The sequence below is a fragment of the Polistes fuscatus genome, unplaced genomic scaffold, assembly GCF_010416935.1.
Source record: "Polistes fuscatus isolate 324 unplaced genomic scaffold, CU_Pfus_HIC Scaffold1, whole genome shotgun sequence".
Lineage (NCBI taxonomy): Eukaryota > Metazoa > Arthropoda > Insecta > Hymenoptera > Vespidae > Polistes > Polistes fuscatus.
This window is the reverse complement of record NW_025112997.1, coordinates 17,870,164-17,892,802: the sequence shown is the minus strand read 5'-3', so window position 1 is coordinate 17,892,802 and position 22,639 is coordinate 17,870,164. Positions and strand designations below refer to the sequence as shown.

General features: G+C 30.9%; 4 protein-coding genes across 8 annotated transcripts in view; 2 read left to right on the top strand and 2 right to left on the bottom strand.

Moving 5' to 3' along the window:
* LOC122518330 (host cell factor 2-like) overlaps window positions 1-10,420 on the bottom strand; it is a 30,586-nt gene extending 20,166 nt beyond the window's left edge. For 2 of the 3 annotated variants that reach the window (XM_043637206.1, XM_043637223.1), the window contains exon 1: window positions 3,693-3,833. The gene's annotated coding sequence lies outside the window, so the exon portion shown is untranslated. Of the gene's footprint in view, window positions 1-3,692; window positions 3,834-10,208 lie in introns of those variants that run through there. The other variant, XM_043637214.1, reaches the window with a different exon arrangement.
* LOC122517503 lies at window positions 7,995-10,141 on the top strand. Its single transcript, XM_043635969.1, has 7 exons — window positions 7,995-8,260; window positions 8,620-8,763; window positions 8,832-8,957; window positions 9,113-9,350; window positions 9,437-9,619; window positions 9,701-9,858; window positions 9,933-10,141. Exons 1-7 carry the CDS (start codon window positions 7,995-7,997, stop codon window positions 10,063-10,065), a joined length of 1,248 nt encoding a protein of 415 aa, XP_043491904.1. The 3' UTR covers window positions 10,066-10,141.
* Window positions 10,421-10,494: 74 nt separating the features above from the next.
* On the top strand, window positions 10,495-13,501 carry LOC122518357 (acetyl-coenzyme A transporter 1). Its single transcript, XM_043637246.1, has 9 exons — window positions 10,495-10,862; window positions 11,063-11,386; window positions 11,480-11,769; window positions 11,850-12,004; window positions 12,075-12,268; window positions 12,347-12,531; window positions 12,618-12,735; window positions 12,807-13,022; window positions 13,109-13,501. Exons 2-9 carry the CDS (start codon window positions 11,171-11,173, stop codon window positions 13,286-13,288), a joined length of 1,554 nt encoding a protein of 517 aa, XP_043493181.1. The 5' UTR covers window positions 10,495-10,862; window positions 11,063-11,170; the 3' UTR covers window positions 13,289-13,501.
* Window positions 13,502-18,371: 4,870 nt separating this feature from the next.
* On the bottom strand, window positions 18,372-21,709 carry LOC122518287 (cationic amino acid transporter 4). 3 transcript variants are annotated; one of them, XM_043637157.1, is made up of 9 exons: window positions 21,566-21,709; window positions 21,096-21,266; window positions 20,590-20,838; window positions 20,180-20,515; window positions 19,794-20,040; window positions 19,265-19,664; window positions 18,961-19,189; window positions 18,717-18,878; window positions 18,372-18,623 (listed from the first exon to the last, which is right to left on the bottom strand). In XM_043637157.1, exons 2-9 carry the CDS (start codon window positions 21,235-21,237, stop codon window positions 18,448-18,450), a joined length of 1,941 nt encoding a protein of 646 aa, XP_043493092.1. In that variant the 5' UTR covers window positions 21,238-21,266; window positions 21,566-21,709; the 3' UTR covers window positions 18,372-18,447. The 3 variants fall into 3 exon arrangements, with proteins under 3 accessions (XP_043493092.1, XP_043493108.1, XP_043493100.1); XM_043637173.1 differs by having other exon boundaries at window positions 18,964-19,189; XM_043637165.1 differs by having other exon boundaries at window positions 21,096-21,255.
* Between the last annotated feature and the right edge of the window lie 930 nt (window positions 21,710-22,639).

The window sequence follows — 22,639 nt, the reverse complement described above, 5'->3', positions numbered from 1 at the left end:
CGAAGTATCAAAAGTTAGTGAATTCAGGTATAAAATTGAAAGTTTATTGAATTCTATCGATTGAGGAAAATATTTGTTGTCTCTCGTTGAATAGAAATAGACAATGTTATCTCTCTCCAGATAACATCTCTACGTGTCTCTTAGATTTGTATTTATTACGACGAACAGGAAGGTTCGAACAAAAATCGATTCGTTTTGACAAAGATTTAAAAGGAACAACGGAAGAACAAATTTCTCGAAGCAGCAATTTTTATCTCGCAGATTTTTGTCGAATACGACGAACACATTTATCGGTTTCTCTTATGTCTTATCTGTGTATTGTCAGATTCATGAATTCGATGCATAGGGTACGGTCATAGTTTAAGGATTTTTTATGGCTATCGCACACGACTTCCATCGATCCAACGAGGAATAGAGAACGTGATGGATGATAACGTTCAGTTCGCGAGTTTTAGAATGTCGATCCAGAGCCCTTTATCGCCCTTTCCCTTCTTCTCATCCATAGATTCCCGCGAAAGCTCGGATTAAACGCTTGCTACGGCAATTTTTCACTGATTTCACGGACTACAAGTTGGGGTTTTACTCGCACATAGGTATATTCGATATATTTACTGTACACCCTCATTCGTTTTTTTCTCGTTCAACAAATTTTCGAAATATACGAAAATCGTTTTTCTTTTTTTTTTTTTTCCTATTTTTTATTCGTTGTAAAATTTGATTCGTTTTAACTCGTGTTACGAATATGTAGATTATTAAAGCGTTTGTTTTTCAACGTAGGATCAAATATCAGGTAGATTCTCGTTACGGGTTGGTTAGGTAAAACAAAAGTAACATTTTTCTTCATACGCGTCACGATTGTTAAAATGAAATAAAATTTTAAGAATTATATAAAAAGAAGGAAAAAAAGGCTTATCGCGTGATGGCCAAGTTTTCTTTTCCGGAAAATATAAGAAAGAGAAGGCTATTTGCAAAATAATATTCAAGATAATAAAATTCTATATGGGTTATAGTGAATGCGATGCGTGTTACGATCCCGTACGTAGATTTATCGTACTTAAGAAAAAATACACCTATGATATCGCGTGTGCGTGACGCGATATTCATGGTGGACTTTTTATCGCGTATAGTTTGAAGTCCGCTTTGCACGACGATATGCAAAAATTAGATTGAAATCGGCTGAGTTTGATTTCTAGCTTCGTCGCAATGCGATAACAACGAGTCATCATCATCGTCGATACGTAAATAATTCAATTATGCATGTATAAATTACCCGACATCGAAACAACAATTCATCTCATGAAAGTTTCATTTAGTTTATTATAAGAACTTCTTACAACGTTCTTATTTCGAATGTATATGCATATCAAAATACAATATTAAACCTAATCTTAAAACATTTACGATATTCGATGTTGCATTTGTGCTCATAATTATGAAAGTGGTCTAAGTCAAAATTAAAAAAAAATAAGTTTATTAATTATTTCACATTACATTATTTTAAACTAAATTAATTCAATGTAATTTTCACGATATTGTGAAAAATAAACCGTTAGATAGTGTTTGTTATTTCAATATTATATAGAATTCATTGAATGTTCAAATGCAATCCTTTAAATATCTCGAAACAAGAAATATATGATTTAGATCACTTTCATAATTATGGGCACATTTATCAAGAGAATTACAAAATATTTATATATTTCTTTTTTTTATGAGACGTTTAATTATCTATAAGATATATAAAAAACATATTCGTTAAGTTTGTAGAATTAGCATAACATCGTTTCTCGATTTATACTTTGATTGAATAGCACTTAACTTTACAAGAACAACATGTCACAAACGTGACTTGCGGTTGAAGTCGTACTTTTCATCCGAACACCCTCCTCTCTTTCTCTATGCGTGTGTCAATCCATGGATATAGCTAACTCGACATAAGGTTGATGTAACAGGCCTGAACCAATATTACCAAATGTTTATCGGGAGGGTGAATAAGACCAAAAGGGATGGACAACTAACGACAACTAACGACAACTAATTTTGTTGACGATTGATCGAGTTACTTGCGTATACCAACACTAACGAAGAAATATCTTTTGTTTCTTTACTGTATTTTATTTTTACGATTAGATTATATAAGAATAAGGTCATATTGAGAGGTGTCATAAGAGATACAGCAGAAGTAGAAGGAACGGACTAATTACTTTCGTTTTCACAGGCCATTGTGTCGTAGATATGTTGAAAGAAAAGCACTCTCCGGTCTCATTTCCTGGTCCAGCAACTTCGAACTAAGAAATCTACAAGCCTCGCAATTGTGTACATTGTTATATTCCACGTACACAATTTTTCGAAATTATTTCTTCTCTATTTCGTTTCTATCATAAAAAAAAAAGAAATCTGTCCTTGGTATCATTGAAAATTTCTAACTTTATGAGTATAATAGATCGTCAATTTTATAATATAGTTGAAGCCTTATATAAAAGGGTAAACTCAATGTGATTAACAACGGTAATCCAAGCATGCTAATTCCTTTGATGCAACTGAGAAGAGCATTAAAATGAGTTGGGTTTCTATAAATGAAATTAGACTACTGCTATTGAAAGTTAAACTAGTTCGTACTTTTGATGCATGCATGAGGATTTCTAATAAAAATCATGAAACTTGATCGTACAATATTTGTTTTTTCTTATTTTTATGATTTGTATTTACAATAAATTGTATTAATCATTTTGTTTAAAAATGTTGTTAATTATATACATTCGTAGATAGAATTATTCAAAATAAATCGTAAATAATTTGATAGAGTGCAACGTTCTATCACAAAGAACCCATCGAGAACCCTAAGTCTATAAAGAATAGCCGGTTCTTATGCAAACAGGGTTGTATTTCTCGTTAGTGGACCCTTTGTGCTCTAAAACCAGACCCTATACTCTGCATAAGTTAAAAGAAGATCGCCCTAGATAGAAGAGACCATTAGGATGAAAAAAACCTATTTTATGAAACTAGTAATAAAAGAAGAATAATACCAATATTTTTACATCTTATAATATTACGACACCAACGAAGGAGTTCATCGACCTCGAGAAGATATAACCAAATTTAAACTATCAATTTTGCGATAGATTGAAATCTATCGTCTTGAAGAATATTGAATTTTCGAAGAGGTTAAGAATATTAAAAACTGAAACTATAAATACTTAACATGCACGTGACGTAAAAATTAATTTAAACAAAAAAAAATATATATGAATACATAAAATATCTAAGAGTTTTATGGTCCACGTAAGGTTTAGGTCAGAGTTTTGAATGAAATCTAGAATATCGTTGGAAAACATTTATGTCCGATTATCTGGCTATCAGAAAACAAAATGGTCTTTTTATACAAAAACTCTTTTCAGTATACATAAATTGTAATTTGTGAAAAACTCACCCTTAGACCATAAAACCCTCGGATATCCTACTTATGTAATAAATCAATCGAAGAGGAGAGAGAACAAAGGCGGGAAAATCGTAAACATAAAATCAATAAGAACGATTTAATAATTGTCGTATAGTGCGTCTCCTTCGGTCCAAGGTAATATTTCGAAGAATCGACAGTGCTGAAAATCTTCGTAACCCAGCTAAACTGGTTCGATGGTATAACGGTTAACAAGAGTGTTGGTCAAAATGAACGTACGACTTAACAGGCTTACCTCAGCTCGGTGAACCCTCTATCCCGTTAGCTTTGTCGTGTGCAACTTGTGACCCACATGCAAGCAACGATGCCGAAAAGAATACACGAGTAACTATGCCTCGGAGATTTCAAAAACGTTACACCACGAAAATATTTACGCGTATCATCGCGATCTAAATGCATTCATTCATAAGAATTTTTCTAAATTTTCCAAGAATAAAAGTTCCCCTTTGTAGTAATTCCACATCGATACGGAGCACATAAAAATGAAATTAAACAAAAAAAAATGATTCCGTCGTAATATCAAGATAATCTAATAAATCCGAGCTTATGCTTCCTTCGAAACTTCAAATCCAGTCATTTTTTAACAATGTAAACAAATGTCCGAACGGGTCAGAATAAAATCAACACAGCACACCGGTTGTTAGAGTTTTCAGTGGCGTCACACTCGAGCGTGTTCCATTCACGAATAAAGAAGATAACAATGTATCCCAATAAATCTAGAAGATCAGTAAATAGTAGTTGATTAGCTGCAATGCACCCGTTCGAGCCACTTTCAAAGGTTCAACCGATCTCTTTCTCCCTCCCTCTTTCTCTTTCTCTCTTGGGAAATCTTTCGATGGTGCATTGATCATGCGTAATGTAAAGTTCCCTAGCTCGAGTTAGATTCTTGATACTCCGACCAATTATTATTATCGATGATCGGAAAGAAAATGAACGGGAAACAGAGATCGTTGAGTCACGATCGAAAGGGAAAATATCTCTGAAAAGTTTTCGTGTCAAATGAGAACGCACACTACGTGATCGCAGAGTTTCTCCGTACTGCGTCCGGGTCGAGCACCTACCTAGCCGAGTCGTCATCGGGGGCTCGACGCAGGCGCTTCGAAGGAAAACCAACCCCCTAACACCCCGCGACCCTAAACGTCTCTTTCTCCTCCTCCACCTCCTCCTCATCCTCCTCCTGCTTTTCCGTTTCTCCTCGCGTTCTCCTACTTCTCCCAACACCCCTACACCCCTAAACCCCCTGCACCCCCCAAACTCCCGTACCACTAGGGGGAGTGAACATCCGAGAGACGAACGTCGCATACTGTACCCTCTCGTTGAATACAGACAGACAAGGATGACCATCGTCGAGGGAATCGTTAAATACGTTGCTCGAGTGAACCTTGTTTGAATTGGTTCGCGATGATCCAAATGAAACGTATTCTCTCTCTCTCTCTCTCTCTCTCTCTCTACATCTTATCGACGACAACAACAACAATAACAGCAAGATCAAGAAATTTTCAAAAGATTTATCGAATTATCTAATTTTCTTTGAAAGTTCATTTAAACGAAACCTACAGTATAGCGTTGCAATGTCAACTTATTGACAATCAATTAGTACGATATGCCTTATCGGGATTTCTGAGTCACGGTCGAGACCATAATTATTCAGCGGTTATCGTTCGTTACTTCTGTTTTAGTAAAGTGTTCTAGGAAACGTATATTACGTTATTGATAAGATACTATTTAAAAAAAAAAAAAACAACAAACAAACGTTTACGATAGCTGAAAGTTTTTATTAAACTGTTTAAAAAAAAGAATTTAACGTAAATGAGATATCTTAAGTCTTAGTATCTCTGCTTAAAGTTTTAGACAAGATTTGGTAATCAGATTCGGTTATCAACTAAGAATCGGTTTACAATGTTCCTTATTCCGGTAGAAGTCGATGTACTCGAGCAACATGTGTCAGCGTATGAAAATATAATTTGCATAAATATCAATTACGTGTGTAAATTTCGATTTATAAATAAAGATATGTTGGAAAACTCGTTAAAGGAAGGAAGGAAGAAAAGAGAAAAAGTTTCTTAATTGGAAGTATACGTACAATAGAATATTGAAAAAAAAAAAAAAAAAAAGAACAAAACTCTCATATAATTCACGGGGGGGAACATTGATAATAAAAAGGGTATTAAATTAAAAAAAAAAAAAAGAGAAATAAATAAAAGTAATAAAAGAGTATAATATAACAATTATAATAATATATTTAAAATATAAACAATTAGTTATATAATTATACCGATAATTTAATGTAATAACGAATGAATGAATCGACAAATGAACAAATGAGAGTCAAATGAAAAAATGCACGTGTGTTATATTTGTTTGAAACGGAGCTCGAAAAGGAATGGTCCGCACGGTACTGCTTCGGCACCGTTTATGAACGTTCTATGCCAACAGGATGACATCGTGGATGACATCGTGGATGACATCGCAGATGAACGCATGCGTCGGCGTCAGTCCCCATAGAAACGGGATACGAGGTACCGCGTGTGAATGCGTATTGATTACTTTGCTTTCGCTCCATTCCGCGATCTCTCGGTTCTTCTATCTCCTCTCTCGTTGCTACCACCTTCTCACCCCTACGCTTGCACCCCCAAACCACCCTTATCCATCTTTGTCTCTCTTCCTTCGAATCTTCCCATTCCATTGATAGCCTACCCTCCCTTTTTTTCTTCTCTTTCCTCAAATTAGCCCCCTAATGTTCTCGTGCCCTTTCTCTCTTATTCTTTTTTTTTTTGTTTTTGTTTTTAGAGGCCTCTTTCAAAGATCTTATTCGTCCGAGTCTTCGAATTTCCAGTCGAGGGAAAATAAATTTGCGTTTCCATAGGACCAACTTACTTTTTCCTTTCTACTACCATTACCTCTTCTCCTCCTTCTCCTCCTCCTATTCCTCTTACTTTTCTTTCTTTCAAAGCTCGCTAAAAGTTCATATTTACTAGTGCCGGCTGTAATATATCTCGTTTCGGCCCCTGCGGAAATCGTCCTATTGCCGTATCCGAATGAAATTCTACGTAGAAGAATGCTTTATGCATTTCCATAGTTTTAAACAAAACCATCGAGAAGATCGTAGGACAAGTTTTTTTTTAATACTCCTCGAACCAGTTTCGAAGATTATATTGATTTGTCTTTGATTACTTTTTTATTTTTAATGCGATTAAATGATTGTAACATTGTAATGTACTCATTTTATACCCACTATCTGATATTCTTACAATTAGGTAACAATACTTAATCCGAAGGTCATAAAATTACAAAAGGGAAAATAAAAATATCTCGAATTACTTAATAAGCAATTATCCTGACATCGTCAAGCGTACCTTTTACAACGTTCAAATCATAACATCTTATTTTATTTTGACCCCACAATTCTGACTAAACAAACAATGAGAGAAAATTTCGTAGTATATTGAGATATGGTGTAACAATGAGCTATAGCATCATCGACATTGTTCGTTTGCAATTTCGACCGTCAGCCGCACACTTCGAATACCCAAGCGGAACAAATTGTTCTCTGTCCGTGTTTCGTAATGGCTGCGTCTATTAGGGAAACGAAACGAAATTGTGGAAAATCTAGAATTTACCGAATTTCTTCGAAATACAAATTAAACATTTGTTATTTACATTATCAATGATATTTTCATTGATCAAAGTAGATATTGATTTATGAATCTTATTGACAATCAACGAATTTGAAAATAATCGTTTAAAAATTTAACGAGAATCTTAACGCGACATTCTTAAAATGATTATCCTGGAGAAAGTTCGTAGAAGAACAACGAAAAAAAAAAAAAAGAAAAAAAAACATTCTAAAATAATTTAATGAAACTTTAGTAGTCGAGCTAACAATAAGATGTTTGATACGATTCTTGACTTCGCCTGCTCGAAATAAATAAACACGATACGGTTAAGTTCATCGTCGCACTTCTAATGGGAAAGTTGGGAAAATAAAAAGAAAAAGTGTATACGATACGCATCTCGAACTTCCGGGAAAGAAAAATATTTATTTGATATTAATCTGAAGTGAAAGTAATATATACCTGGACCACGATATCTATCGTGGTAAAATAATTTTTCTATGCTAATGAAGAAGTTCGTAGAAGTTATATTGTTTTTTCTTTTCTTTATCGATTTATCAAATTTATGCATATATTTCATAAAACTTTGCAACAATGTGTGTAATATTTTTCTGTTCAACAAAAAGAAAAAAAGAAATAAAATAAAAAGCAAAACAGAAAGTTGTGTGTAATTTCACGTGGACTCTTCCCCGTAAGAATATGTGACAATTTACCATGCGTGACCACTTTATAAAAGGGTGAAACTCGGCAAATTAGAGAGCCAGTTCTGTGACGACGTTACACTTGTTAGTGCAAAGACCTATCGAATGAAATATGCCTTTGAAAGAATTTTGAAGATGACATTAAAAAGTGAATGAAGTGAATAAAATCTCCATTATTACTATTTGTTTCGATTTGATAAAAAAAAACCGGTTTCCGATATAATGGCTCTAAGATATTTACCGATTTTCTTTATCTTTGTCGTCGTTTATCAAGGATTATCGGCGGAAAGCGAATATTCTTTAAAGGATGAACTATCAAAGAAGCAATTTATAGAAGACAGACTTCATGCTAATATCGTACGAGCTAGAAATTCATCAAAAGCATTTCAGACAAAGAATAATGAAGAAAATATTTCCGATGATAGAAACGTTGATAAAAAAGTAAGAAATGTTATTCGAGGATCACCGTCTTTGGAATCGAGAGATAAGTTTAATGATGATCATATCCATATATACCTATATATATACACACACTTACGTTTAGATTTATGTAAATGTATATACCGAGTGTATCATTTAAAGTTTTTACTTAATTGGTTAGGTAGGCGTATAACTTGTTCCATGACGAATTTATTGGCATGTAATATGTTGATCATTTATTTATTGCCATTCAAAACTTAATTTAATTAATATTGAATATCTCAAAATCTATGAAACATACTAAAATTATTTTATTTTCATTCGAAAGAGAATTTCATTACTTTTGTTTCGCGTACTATCTCTGATATTAGTAAAATGTATAAAATAATTTTAATTTGCATGTGTTATAAGTGTAATATGTAAAAAGTAATAAGATATATTTTGAATCTCTAAGTTCCAATTGTTGCGGTACTAGACATGGTTCAAGTTCATCGTCCCGACCAGATTACAACAGGATTCCATCGGAAAATAGTCATTACTCTCCTTCGTACGGAGACCGTAATGTCGACAGGTAATTTGAACATAATCATTTGTTCTTCGTTTGTACTCTATGATTTAACAAAATTTGTCACATTTCAGACATAGTTGGCAAATTCCGAGTCGACCTACGAGTTCAAACATAGGTGGTGAAAGACCGAACGTTGGAAATTACGGTGGTAGTCATAGTGGAAGTGGAGTTTATGGTGGTACTTATACAGGAGATAGGTCAATATTTATTATATAAATTATGGGTTAAATAAATCTCGGATTATTATGAATAACGACTAAACCAATCGCGCAGCTTAACGAATATTGATTATCATATTATCATATTGTACATTTCCGATAATTCTAATATATTATATACGAAAATCAATCAGATATGGACCAAGGCCTAATTACGGAAGTGAAAGTTCTAACAGACCAGGAGGACCAAGTTATGGTTCACCAAGTACTGGTGGATATGGTTATGGTGGATATGGTAGTTATGGTGGCACGCGACCTGGACATGGAATTACAGCTACTTTCGAAAACGAAAATGATTTTAATCCTGACGAAGCCGATATTCCTGACAGCAATGTCCCCCAACATCCAGGAACTAATATTCAAACACAAAAGGTAATCATTTGGAATAATTTGATATTAATAATGATAAGAAAGATAATTCCTCGTAATATAACGTGTTACATGCGTTCATTTCGAAGGCCGTTGCTTTAAAAGCTTTAGCCGGAGTTGCTCTAATCGGTGCAGCTGCAGCTTTAGCTACAAATCCGGTTCTTCTACCGATTGGAATTATTTCCGGTAGGAAAAAACGTTCTGAAATTACTTCCGAGGACAACGACATTATGGACTATGTTTTACAAATGATAACGAAAAATTTCTCTCAAGTATTCTAATTTCTTTCTTTTTCTTAATTAATACATCGAAAATAATTTTTAAATTTTATATATATATTTTTTTCTTTTTAGACATACGATAACGAAAAATTTGCTAATAGAAAATATGTTTCTCCGAAATGTGTAGCGAGATTGACTTGTGAAATACGTAAAGATTATATGACTGATTATGCTGATGTCAGTAAAAATCAACACGATGAAAAAATTACAAAAATACAATTAAACAAATTGTAAGGAACTATAAAACAAGTTTAAATGTAATTGTATAATTTGTATTATTTCTATGTATTTGTTATTTTTTCAGAATTCACAGTAATGTTTTAAGTGCTGAAACTGTAGATCATAGTGTTAAGGAATTAATTAAAATGGCTCTCGCCGTCAGTTCAAATAGCGGAGACTGTGGAGTATTCGCTTGTGATTTCAGACATAATAATTAATTTAGGTAATATAAAAAAGTTTTGTCTTAAATGAATCATATTTCGTAAATTTTTAATATGAATAAATTTTCTTAAATAAAATTTGTTTCCTGTTCGATTTATTGTAGGAGTATTGAATTAATTAGTAAATATATAATACGCACCTGTAATCATATAATTCCTTTTCTTTTATTTTTCTTATCTTCTTATTAATCATCGTTTTTATTTACCTCATTAATAAAATAAAATTTATTAAGTAGATCGTACAATATCGAATGTCAATTCTTTTTTTACTGGGTACACACCTATTGTTAATATAACGTAACTTATGCATTATTAACTTACGTATACTATGTACATATTAACTGGATAAATCACGATCTAAGAATAAGCTACAATTGCATGGATTAATTAAATTGTAAAAGATTTCCATTGGTTGATAGAACGATTGTAATCGCCAATGTGAAGATTTGATTGGTTAAATGTCTTATGAGTCGCTTGTCATGCTTGATGCGAATAAACCTTATCAGAACATATACGCACGTGATAAAAGAAAAAAAAAACAAAATATAACTGACGTGTCCTATGCAAGTAACATGACAATCGGTAACCGTGTCACCAGTAACGAAAGTTTCGTTCGTGACATCGAATACATGAATATATCGTATTAGAATATTTAATTTTTATTCATATTAATAAAATATAATATAATTATAATTAAATATTCCATCCGTAAAGAGACAAATTGTTGTCAGTGCCTTGAATAGTTTATTATTTAAGGTTATATATACGGCGTGCATATGAAATGTTTGCATTAGGTATGTGTCTCTCTCATACATTATTTATTTATTTTTATAACAAAATAAATTAATTCCTATTATAAGCATAATGTCATGTGAAGTTATTATTTTTATACACATATAAAGAATAAAAGTATGCACCGATGCAAAACGTGAAATTCGGTATAACCTATCAATTGGTAGTAAATTAATTCTAAAAGATGTTGTCTAATTTTTAGGTTGCACGTAAGTCAAAAGGATATAATCGTGTTTTCGACGTTGAAAATAACACGTTAAAAATTTGTCCCTTTTTTCTATGTGAAATTTTTATACATTAAATTGCTACAATGGGAACAAATTTGAGAAGGAAAATTGAAAAGAATGATGTCATCGAAGAAGGTGTCACGGAACACAATCATATCCATGACAAAGCTGACATACGTGGTGATGAAAAAAATATAGCAATACTTTTTTTTCTATATTTATTACAAGGTATACCTCTTGGTTTATGTGGCTCCATTCCTATGTTATTGCAAAACCGAGGTGTATCTTATAGGCAACAGGTAAGTTTAAAATTGTCAACATATGTTACTTAATAATATAATCTTTTTTTAATTTACCTTTTCTAAATTCAGATTGTTTTTTTATTGTTTTAGGCGGAATACAGTTTTGTTCATTGGCCATTTTCGCTAAAATTATTTTGGGCACCAATAGTAGATTCTGTATTTTATGAAAAGTTTGGACGCAGGAAAACATGGCTAATTCCTACCCAATATATGATGGGTATGTTTATGCTAGTACTATCCAGGCATGTTGATCATTGGTTGGGTAAAGAACACGAAAAACCAAATATTGAAATGCTGACTGCATTATTTTTTGCTTTGAACGTACTTGCTGCTACACAGGATATTGTAGTAGACGGTTGGGCTATTACAATGCTTAAGAGGTAATATATAATTTGTTAATCTTTCTCTCCCTCTCTCTCTTTTATTGTCATTTTTATTTTTTAAACTATTTATTTTTTAGATGTAATGTAGCATATGCGTCAACGTGTAATAGTGTTGGTCAAACTGCGGGTTACTTCATAGGCTATGTTCTTTTTATGGCATTGGAATCCGCTGAATTTTGTAATGGTTATTTAAGATCAGTTCCATCAAATGAAGGAATGTTAACTTTACCTGGTAAGGCGCAATGCATTTTTATAAAGTTTAAACATATTTCATTATTCTATATAAACATACTGTTGTTTAGGATTTTTATACTTTTGGGGCTGGACATTTATCATTACTACAACATTCATTGCTCTCTTCAAAGGTGAAAATAAAGAAAAAGTAGATAAGGATGAAGAGTTAAATACAAATATTAGACATGCATATAAATTACTTTGGGATATTGTTAAACTACCCTCAATAAAAACAACAATTATATTCTTGTTGACAGCAAAGGTTTGAATTGTTAAATATTAAATATAAGTAATAAATAAAAATAGGGTTTGTTACATATATATATATTATCTTTTTCAGATTGGTTATTCTGCCTGCGATGCTGTAACAGGTTTAAAATTAGTAGAAGCTGGTATACCTAAAGAAAAGTTTGCATTAATGGCAGTACCTATGACTCCGCTACAAATATTTTTACCATTAGCTATTTCTAAATATACTGTTGGTCCAAGACCGATGGACATATATATAAAAGCAATGCCCTATAGGTTATAATTAAATTAATTAAATTAATAGTGTAATATTAACTACTCAAAAAATATATTATTTATTACAAGTATTCTTTCTCTTGCAGGCTTGCTTTCGGACTAATTGCAGCATGTTTAGTGTGGGTTACACCATATATTATAAGTAATGGACAAGTTCCAATGTATTATTTTATTATATTAATTGTTCTTTATCTTATACATCAGGTAATAATTATTTCTTGAAACATATTAAATCTTAATTATGAAATTTAGTAATAGTGTTTTTTACATTTTAGGTATCTGCAAGTTGCATGTTCGTAGCATCTATGGCATTTTTTGCAAAAGTCAGTGATCCTGCTGTAGGAGGTACTTACATGACATTATTAAATACATTAGGTAATCTTGGTACAAACTGGCCTGCAACAGCAGCTCTTTGGTTTGTTGATCCTTTAACACTTAGACAATGTAGTACAGATGCTTCCAATGATTGTAGCACACTTGCGGAAAAAGAGGTATGTTTTATATTTCTATTTTTCTAAATGTTTGATAACGTTACTATTATCAGATATGTATAAATAAAAAGTTGAATCTTTTACAGTTATGTACAAATACTAATGGTGGTACTTGCATTATGCAGCTTGACGGTTATTACATAGAAAGTTTACTTTGCTTAATAATAGGATTCTCTTGGCTCAGGTGGGGTAAACGAAAAATAGACTTTTTACAAGGTAGACCAGTATCAGCTTGGAAAATTAGTCTAACTCGGCAAAATAGATAACTTAATGCGTATATATCTACCACACGTGGTATATGTGCATTCGTTATATTTTGCACATTCATGAAGTGTTCCAACTTTATTAACTGGTAACTGAATGTAAAAAACTTTTCATTAATTTGTTCAACAGTTAAATACATTATTATGTATACTTCTATAAATTTATTATATATTTTTACATCAATGAAATGAAACCATAAAGCACAATATGAATGAGGTGATTTAGTATTATAGAAAACACGTAAAACATTGCCCTCATAATTTAAAGCACAATAAGTGGTCTGTGTTGAATTGTCAACATTCCTTTGATAGATCAATGTTCCGTAAGATTTATAATAATATAAAAGACTTTAATTTTGTTATGGCAATTATGTACTGGAAATTAATGTAATAATTATTAAAAAATTTCATACTTAACTTTTTTGTACAGAAGTCATTTACATTGCCATTTTATTAAAATTCGTCTTATATATTATAAAAATACAAATTTTTATAATTTTTATTTTAAAATAGTATGAAAAACAATGAAAATTCCGGAACAGCATTTATTAACTTATGCACCTTGTTTGTTTGTTTGTTTTAATGTAATTATCTTGAATTAATAATTAAAAATCTATAATCTCTATTTGCATAAGTTTTCTAAAATAATGTACACATTTTTAGCAAATTCAGTAATTTCATTTTATTCGTTTTGTAATTTAAAATAAATATTATAAATAGAAGATGCATATCTCAAAATAATAAAAATTTCCTCTGTAAAAAATTATGGAAGTTCTAGTTGTAAGTTTATTTATAAATTTTAACTTATAAAAAAAATATATATTTAATTTTTAAAGTATGATATATATAAGTTTACGAAACATTGATGTTCTTCCAGTAAATTGCTATATATTTTAATGAAATTAATCAACATTATCTATCAAGAAGCAAAAATATTTCTCTCTGTAATTTATTAAAAATTAAAGCGATTGTTTTAAACCGTATTATAATTTACACATATCAAAAGTATATGGGACAAAATAAAATTAGAAAAACGAACATACTTCAATCATTATTATTGTTTTTATAATATCCTATTTATTATTATTATTAATTATATCATTTCAAAAAACATCAAATGAAATTCAAGTATAATAAGACACGAGTGCTATAAAATTATTATTTGTGCCATATTTTGTAAACAGTCTACCAATTAGTTTATTTGAATATTCAACTTTTAACCACAGCATCCAGGTTTTGGTGCAGTATGTAAATCTTGATCGATCATAGCTCTTTTCTTCAGTAACATTTTCGCAGGATGATGATCGTCATTTTTGATAGCAGATATTGGCATTAATGATGATTTGTCAATTTCATGTGACATAGCTTCACGTCGATGCTAAAATTACAAATAAATGTATACAACGTTATTGAATAAATAATTTATAATTAAAATATTAATAATTTAGAAAAACATTTAGATTTTAAATTAAACATTTATATGTAATATATATACATATGTATAGACGTAATTACGTAATGCAATGGATTTTCCATCGAACAATCCGGAACTTCGAATGAGGGTACATGATCGTCATCGTGCTGGATATTTCGAGCGAAGATGACACTAAAGATCATCATGAAGGAAATCAATCGCAGAAACATTTTTACAAATTTAAAAAGATTGAAATAAATATAGAAAATAATTTTTGTCTTTCGTTGAAACTATTTGATCGACCGAGTACACGAATAAATAATCTCGATCAAATATGATCCTTCGTATTTAAACGAATCGTTAAATACGATAATGGTAATTAATCATTTTCTTAGACGTTTTATAATATCATATTTCTTTTATGTTTAGAAAAACAAAGTTAAATATTATTCGGGTGATATGACTTTTATCGTTATTTTGTTGTTCAACATAACTCGTTTGAATGCAATCAATATTTTAAACGTTTAAATTTTTACTTATTTCTTTTTTATAACATGAATGTTTGATTAATAGCAACAGCAATTTTAAACACTTTTAATAGTATATTTAAATTGTAAATGAATGGTAATAATATTAAATGCAAATAATAGCCTGTTTAATTTCACGAGTATAATTTCTCTACTTATTTTAATTAAATATTAAAATTTGTCATCTCAATATACGCGAATAATATAATTTATAAATAACTAGTATTATGCTACATTTATATTTGTAATAGATTTTTTTCGTGACAGTGATGTCGATACATATTTGTAGTTATACACACATGCAGTTAACAAAGATATCCAAATAGATTAGCATATTTGTTTAAAATTTGGAGAATTTTCAATAATGATAAGAAATTATCATTGTGAATAATGAAACAATCATTTAATTTTGATCGGAACAATTAAATCACTTTTTCTTGCGTAATATAGCTTAAATAGTATAATCATGATTTGTAATAATTAAATAAATTTGACGAGAAAAAAAGTAAACAAAAAATAGAAATAGCAAAAATTTGTTTGAAATATTTTTAGTGTTTAATCGTAATAGAGATATTGTAGGACGACTTTTAATATCATAGAGCAGCAAATGGGGGGTTATCGTGTTTGAATTATCTTACATGTAACATCATATTGCATATATCGATTTGTACAGTAATCAGATTACATTATTTTTGTAAACTTTCTACAATAATCTATAATAACATGTCGTTATAAATACATACTCATACCTCATCTCATTAACTCTTAAACTTTTAATATCGATTAACTATTTCGATAAGTTTGTTTCTTTTTGCTACACTACCATCTAAGCGAAAAGTACAAGTATAACGCTATGGCACTTTGATGGTAGTAAGTACATATTTAATTATAACCATTTCCACGTACAACGTTGATTCAATATATTCGTTATTAACAGATGATCTGTTTTACATCTACAAAGCAAGAAACAATGTAGACAATATAATATATTTATATAATACGATCAATGAACTTATTATCAAATAAATTTCACAGTAGGCTCAATCATAATTAAAAAAAAAAAAACAGTGAACAAAAAACAATAAAATTGCAACGGAATACAATTTGTTTTTGATTATCTCAAAGAACAAATTTTACGTATAACAAAAAAGTAATAAGTATAATTATTTTTTTTTTATTGATTGACGTAGGAAGGGGGAGGTGCTTTACTTTCTTTTTATTATTATTATTATTATTATCATTATTTTTCTTTAATCGGAAGAAAAAAGCGAACTTAAGTTTTTTGATTGAAGTTTGTACTGTAAAACGTTATATCTACAGATTTGTTTTCTTTTTTACAAAAAGACATATATACAAAAAATATTACTTTCATTATCCCACAAGACGGAGAGTATTCGTTCATTTTGTTTAGCCCTCTCCCTTCCCCAAACGCCCACGAAAATAGCGAATTGCACGATTACATCCAATTGTAATCTTAATCTTAATAATCGCCGTATTACGGACGAAATCTATTGTCATTTTTTAAAATACGTAAATCTTACTTTTATAAATAGTCTACTCGTTCCCAAGGCACCATTTCTCAGCCCTTAGATGCAAACGTAAAAGTACTTATATACGATCAAAAATAATTTATTGTTCATTTCGCTGTTGCGTCATTGTCTTAAATGTTTCATTCAAGTTTTGGCTTACATACATCTGTACGTTTACGTATGTAAAATATTAAAATAAAAAATTCTTATCAGGATGTTTGCATTTAACATAAAAGTTAATTCGATAATATGACATTTTCTTTTACAGTGCCATTTAAATTCATTATCGTATCATCGAAATAATATTTTTCTTTTTTAATCGTTATTGTATGAAACAAATTTAATTTAACAAAAGTCTTACACAGGGTGTCCCAGAATAAACGGGAAATATTTTAGAGATGATTTGAATGCATTTATAAAAGACAAAAAAAAAAGAAAATAAATTCATTTAGTTTTTAGTTTTACAACAGATTTCATTTTGAACTAATTCTTTCTACTTACTTTTATAAGAGATGTTCGAATTGATCTTGCGTCTGAATACAAGCCTGCAGACATCTTACACAATTACTATTTTACTTTTTTCATATTTCTAGATACTACTCGGATTTGTTAGAAGTTTTGTTCAATTCTTTCGTGAAAAGTTTCAACGCTGTTAATACGGCATTTTATAAATTATTCTATAGCGTAAAAATAAAATAAAATAAAATATGTTTAAGTATATAAACTTTTTTTTTATTATTTTGACGTGCTCCCATTCTCTTTCGTAAAATAATTTATAATTAATTACAATTAATAAATATTAATAAATAATAAAAATATTTTTCTGGGATTCTCTGTATATAAATTTACAGTTATATTATGTATACGTATATAAATATAAATATAAATAATATTTATAATATAATTTTTTTGTTACAAATAAAATTACAACAGTAACTGATCGATAAAATACAAGCACGTTTTGTACCGTTCAACAAATTTGTGCGTGACTAAATATAAAGAAGACTAATCACTGTAACATATATATATATATATATATATGTTTTCTCATAATCCCATCTTTTGTATAATTATTGTACAATACGTTTAAATGTTTTATAACATTTTATATATATATATTTTGAAAGATTCGCTGCAAGCTCGTCAGGATAAGTATTAGCAAAAATTACCAGTCTTACAGATTTGAAAGTCTCATCAAAGCTGATCTACACGAATTGGTACGAGGAGATCTTAAAACACAGATTCTTTCGATACATCGCTTAAAGCACCGTTATTTACAACCGTATACCAATACTAATCGATTCTACGAGAGCTCATAATTTTATCGAGAGAAAATGAAATTCGTCATATTCATATATGCATCGAAAATCTTTATTCTAATTTATCGTGCCACGAAGGCACGATATAATTTTTTTTATATTTAAAAATGTAAGTTCTTTGATCGTTAGTTTTCAACTTTCTATGAAAAAATAATCATTTGTATGATTAATGATAATTTATTTCATCTACGATCAAATAACTTTTTCTTTACAAACGACTTGGAAAATTCGTTAAAGTAATTCATAAGATTTTTGTTTCTTTTACTTTCTCTCTCTCTCTCTTTCTCTCTTTCTTTCTTTTTATCCACGTAATTACTAAATTTATACTTACTATTAATGACTTTTGAAACCTTTTACCTGTAATACTACAATCTTAATGTTCGTTTTCGTCAAGAATAGGTACTTTGTCAACTTTTTGATTAACGCGTAACATCGCACCCCATTTAGCACCTCTTACTGCTTCCGATGTAGCCATTAAAACTGAATATGAATTTGGACTAACTGCTTCCTTACTATAGTGAATGCCATATAAGAAGTAAATGAGCATTCCTAGAAATATAAAAATGATAATATATAGAAAAAAATGTAAATACATTGACGAAAAATATAAATAATATTGAAAAGAATTGAGAATCAACTTACCTACTATCATCCAGACGAAAAATCGTAACCAAGTTAATAATGACAAATGGAACATCAAACCAACATTGAAAAGGATGCTTAAGCCTGGAATCAAAGGTACCATCGGTACACGAAATTTACCATTAGATGGATTTTGTCGATGTGCACTGATCACTAATAAACCTGTAAATAAATTATTAATATATTAAATTAGACATAATATGTTTCTGCGAGAAATTCGTCATTTTAAAGGATTATAACTTACTACCGATTATTAGAATGATCACATTAACCAAAGCAAAGTAATTGTTCCATGCCGATTTGAAAGATGATTGGAATAAAAGTATTAAAAGTGGGCAAAGTGTAGCACTAGCTGCCGTGTAAATTGTTACGGCAATAGCCACGGCTGTTCCAGGCTCGCAATTGCCTAAGAAATTGGCTAACCAACTGTATCGTGGTTTCAATTTTCCAACGCCCTCGTTGCAATCCAACAGCTAGGAAAATATTCAATATTTTAACATCAAACGAAAAAAATGAAATTTTTTATTGAAATTTGTATTATTATATACCTCGGCATCGGCCGATGCAATACTGTTGCAATCGCTATTAAAATCTGCACCCTCTGTAGGTGGTGAAGCTAGACTGCTAGGTGTACCAGCAGCAGAAGCAACAGGTGTAGTTTTTTCTGGACGATATCTGAGTACTATGACACTAGCCGAGACGATGGTATACGCAAGGAAAGTACCAATAGACATGAACTCGACCAAGTGTTGTAAATCGAAGAGAAGTGCGATCAATGCACTGAAAAGTCCGCTAATCATCAGATTCAAAACTGGTACTTGAGTACGATCGCTTATATGACCGAGAAAACCAAAAAGAAGACCATCGTTTGCCATGGCGTACATCGTTCTTGGTAAGGAAAACAGCGAACCGAAAAGAGTCGTTGTCATTCCGCAAAGTGCACCAATGCTACGAGGAATATCATTTTTTGTATGATTCTGATATTGTTTATCTTGGTACAAAGTATAATATTCATTTTAATGTTATTTATTGGCCTACTCGATATTCATTCGATGCTGATGTTTGATTATGACTCACCTAATCACATATTTAGCCCATGGTATACCTCTCGATGCGAAAGCTTCGGGAAGTGCTGCAGTAGGGTTGATATTCCAGTAAGGTACAATCAAAGTAAGAACACCACCGACCATCACATATCCAACAGTGACAATGGCCATCGAAAAAATGGTTGCTAACGGAATACTTTTTGCAGGATTGATTGCCTCTTCTCCGGACGTTGCGATTGAGTCGAAACCGACGAAAGCATAAAAACACGTTGCCGCGCCTAAATGATATTAAAAAAAAAATGATAAAGCGATAAAAGACAGTTGGAAAATTTTCGATTTGATATAATTCGGTAAGAAACTATTTTCAGTTATGACTTCATTACCGCATTTGATTTTCTTAAAATAGCAACGACTCACCAGCGAGTACACCACTGAAACCATATGGAAAAATTCCACCGTTTTCACTGCTCCAATTAGTGATATCCGCGTAATAAATTCCCAAGACGATTGTTAATAGCATAACAGCTAGATTGACCAAAGTTAAAAGAGAATTTACGGCTGCCGAACATTTAACTCCCAATGTTAAGAGCATCGCATAAGCAAGACATAAACCGCTTGCCAAGATATCCGGCATAGTACCAAGTGGTTCTCCCATTGTATATCCACCCATTAAACGACGAGTGTAATTGCTGAATGCTCCTCCTGCCAAGGAATCGACGTAACCACTCCAAGCTCTTGCCACGGATGCGGCACCTAATTTCGATTGATTTGTAAGATTTATCGTGAGAACTGAAAATAGGTGTGGAAACAAAATTAACCGAACGTACCGATCATATGCTCCAATATTATATTCCAACCGATAACGAACGCCCAAAATTCACCGATAGAAACGTAAGTATAAACGTAAGCACTTCCAGCTTTAGGTACTTTAGCACCAAATTCGGCATAACACAAAGCAGCTAATAACGAAGCTGTACCGGCTAGGAGAAAACTAAGAACTACACCTGGTCCAGCTAAATCATGAGCTACCGTTCCTGTCAGAACATAGATTCCGGCACCTATCATATGCCCGACACCTGATAACATGCAAAAAATGCGAATGTAATTTGTTTATAGAACATACATTATCATCGAGTATGTGACGATATTATTTATATTATTATTATATATATTGTCTCTATGCTTTTCAATGTTGTGATAAATGACAGATGCATAATCGCATTATTTGTTCTTTTTCATAGAACGAATTGGTGCATATTGCGTAAATAATTTCTTGCAAATAATATAATTAATTGTTCGAAAAAATATTCTTTACATGGAAGATAACACTCACCGAGCAAAGTAATGTCGAAAGTAGAGAGACATCTCTTCATCGGTGTTTCTAATAAATCACCCTGCAACTTTTTCGTACGATTAAGTTTTGTATATAGTCCAGACATGACGTGCCCCAAAATCATCCGTCGTACCGATGGCATTTTCGATACGTTAGAAATCTATGGGAATCCTAAAATTAATGGAACATTCATTTTTTTTCTTTTCTCTCTTTTTAACATATCCTTTTAAATTATTTTGATCGTTAGAGAAACTTCGTGGAAATTTGTACAAATGTGCATTGACAATTTGAAGAAACGTATTTTTGAAGGGTGCTATAGAAAAATGTATGGGTATCAGTCGGTCGATAAAATATACAAATATTATAAGATAAATAAGTGATGATTTCGGAGATTGAAAGATAGAAGATTAATAAGAGATAATGATATAAAAAGGGTGTTGATATAAAAAAAAACGAAAGGTTCTACTTACTCAATCTTCCTCGAAGAAATGATTTTTATCTTGAGGAAAGATTTTGATGAACGTCACGACCGGCAATGCTACGATAAAGTAAATTCGTCAAGAAGAAGAAGAAGCGTACGAGGATGTCGTATGGCGCCTCTGCTAACACGCAGACTCGTTCATTCGATCGATTCAGCTGGAATAGGACTATTTACGTCATTCCACGCTTAGAGTATGAATGGGGAAGATCCTTTCGTTTGGATGTTATAATTGTGTGTGAGCAAACAACAGCTACATCGAAATATCAAAAAAGTCATCTATAATTCAAATCATTTTCAAGGGTTGCTTAAATTAAACAGCTTAATAACTGTCGACGGTAAAAAAAAAGACTCTTGATTATTACTGTGATATTTCATTTATGTGCTTTCGTTATTTATCATTTTTAACAATAGTATCGTGCAAATAATCTATACAACGAAGCTTGAAAAACTTTTCAATTCTGTGACGCGTAACCACGTTTTAAATAGTATAATAAACTTTAACAACAAATATCACGAAATCCGAGCGTCTATTAAATTTAACATTACGTTGGGATATATATAAATATAGAATATTTTATTTGTAACTATCGAAATAAAATCTTTGTAAATCCTAATAAGGATATTATAGAAGTATAAAGAAAATAAATAATTAATTAAAATTTGTGTATAAACAAGATTTAATAATAATGCTAATAAGATTCAAAATTGATATCGATCTTATACGGTACAATTGACTTTTGTCATTTCGTTATTATATCGTAAAAATATATTATCAATTTTTTGATACTTAAGCACACAATATGCGTCATTTAATACCCTCCTCGTGTAAGGCTTAAAACTTTTCAGCCCTCCTCACTCAAGTTAAGCTCAAAACTTTATAGACAGCTATATAAATAAAGGAGTCAAGTTAAAAAATCCTTTTATTTTGGAATTTAAATGGGCAATAACAGACATTGAATAATTAAGTTTTTTTTATGTTACCAATAGATAAACCTAACAACTAAAAATTGAACAAAACATAGAACGACTTAATGAACATTACAATGATCATATAAATGTATGG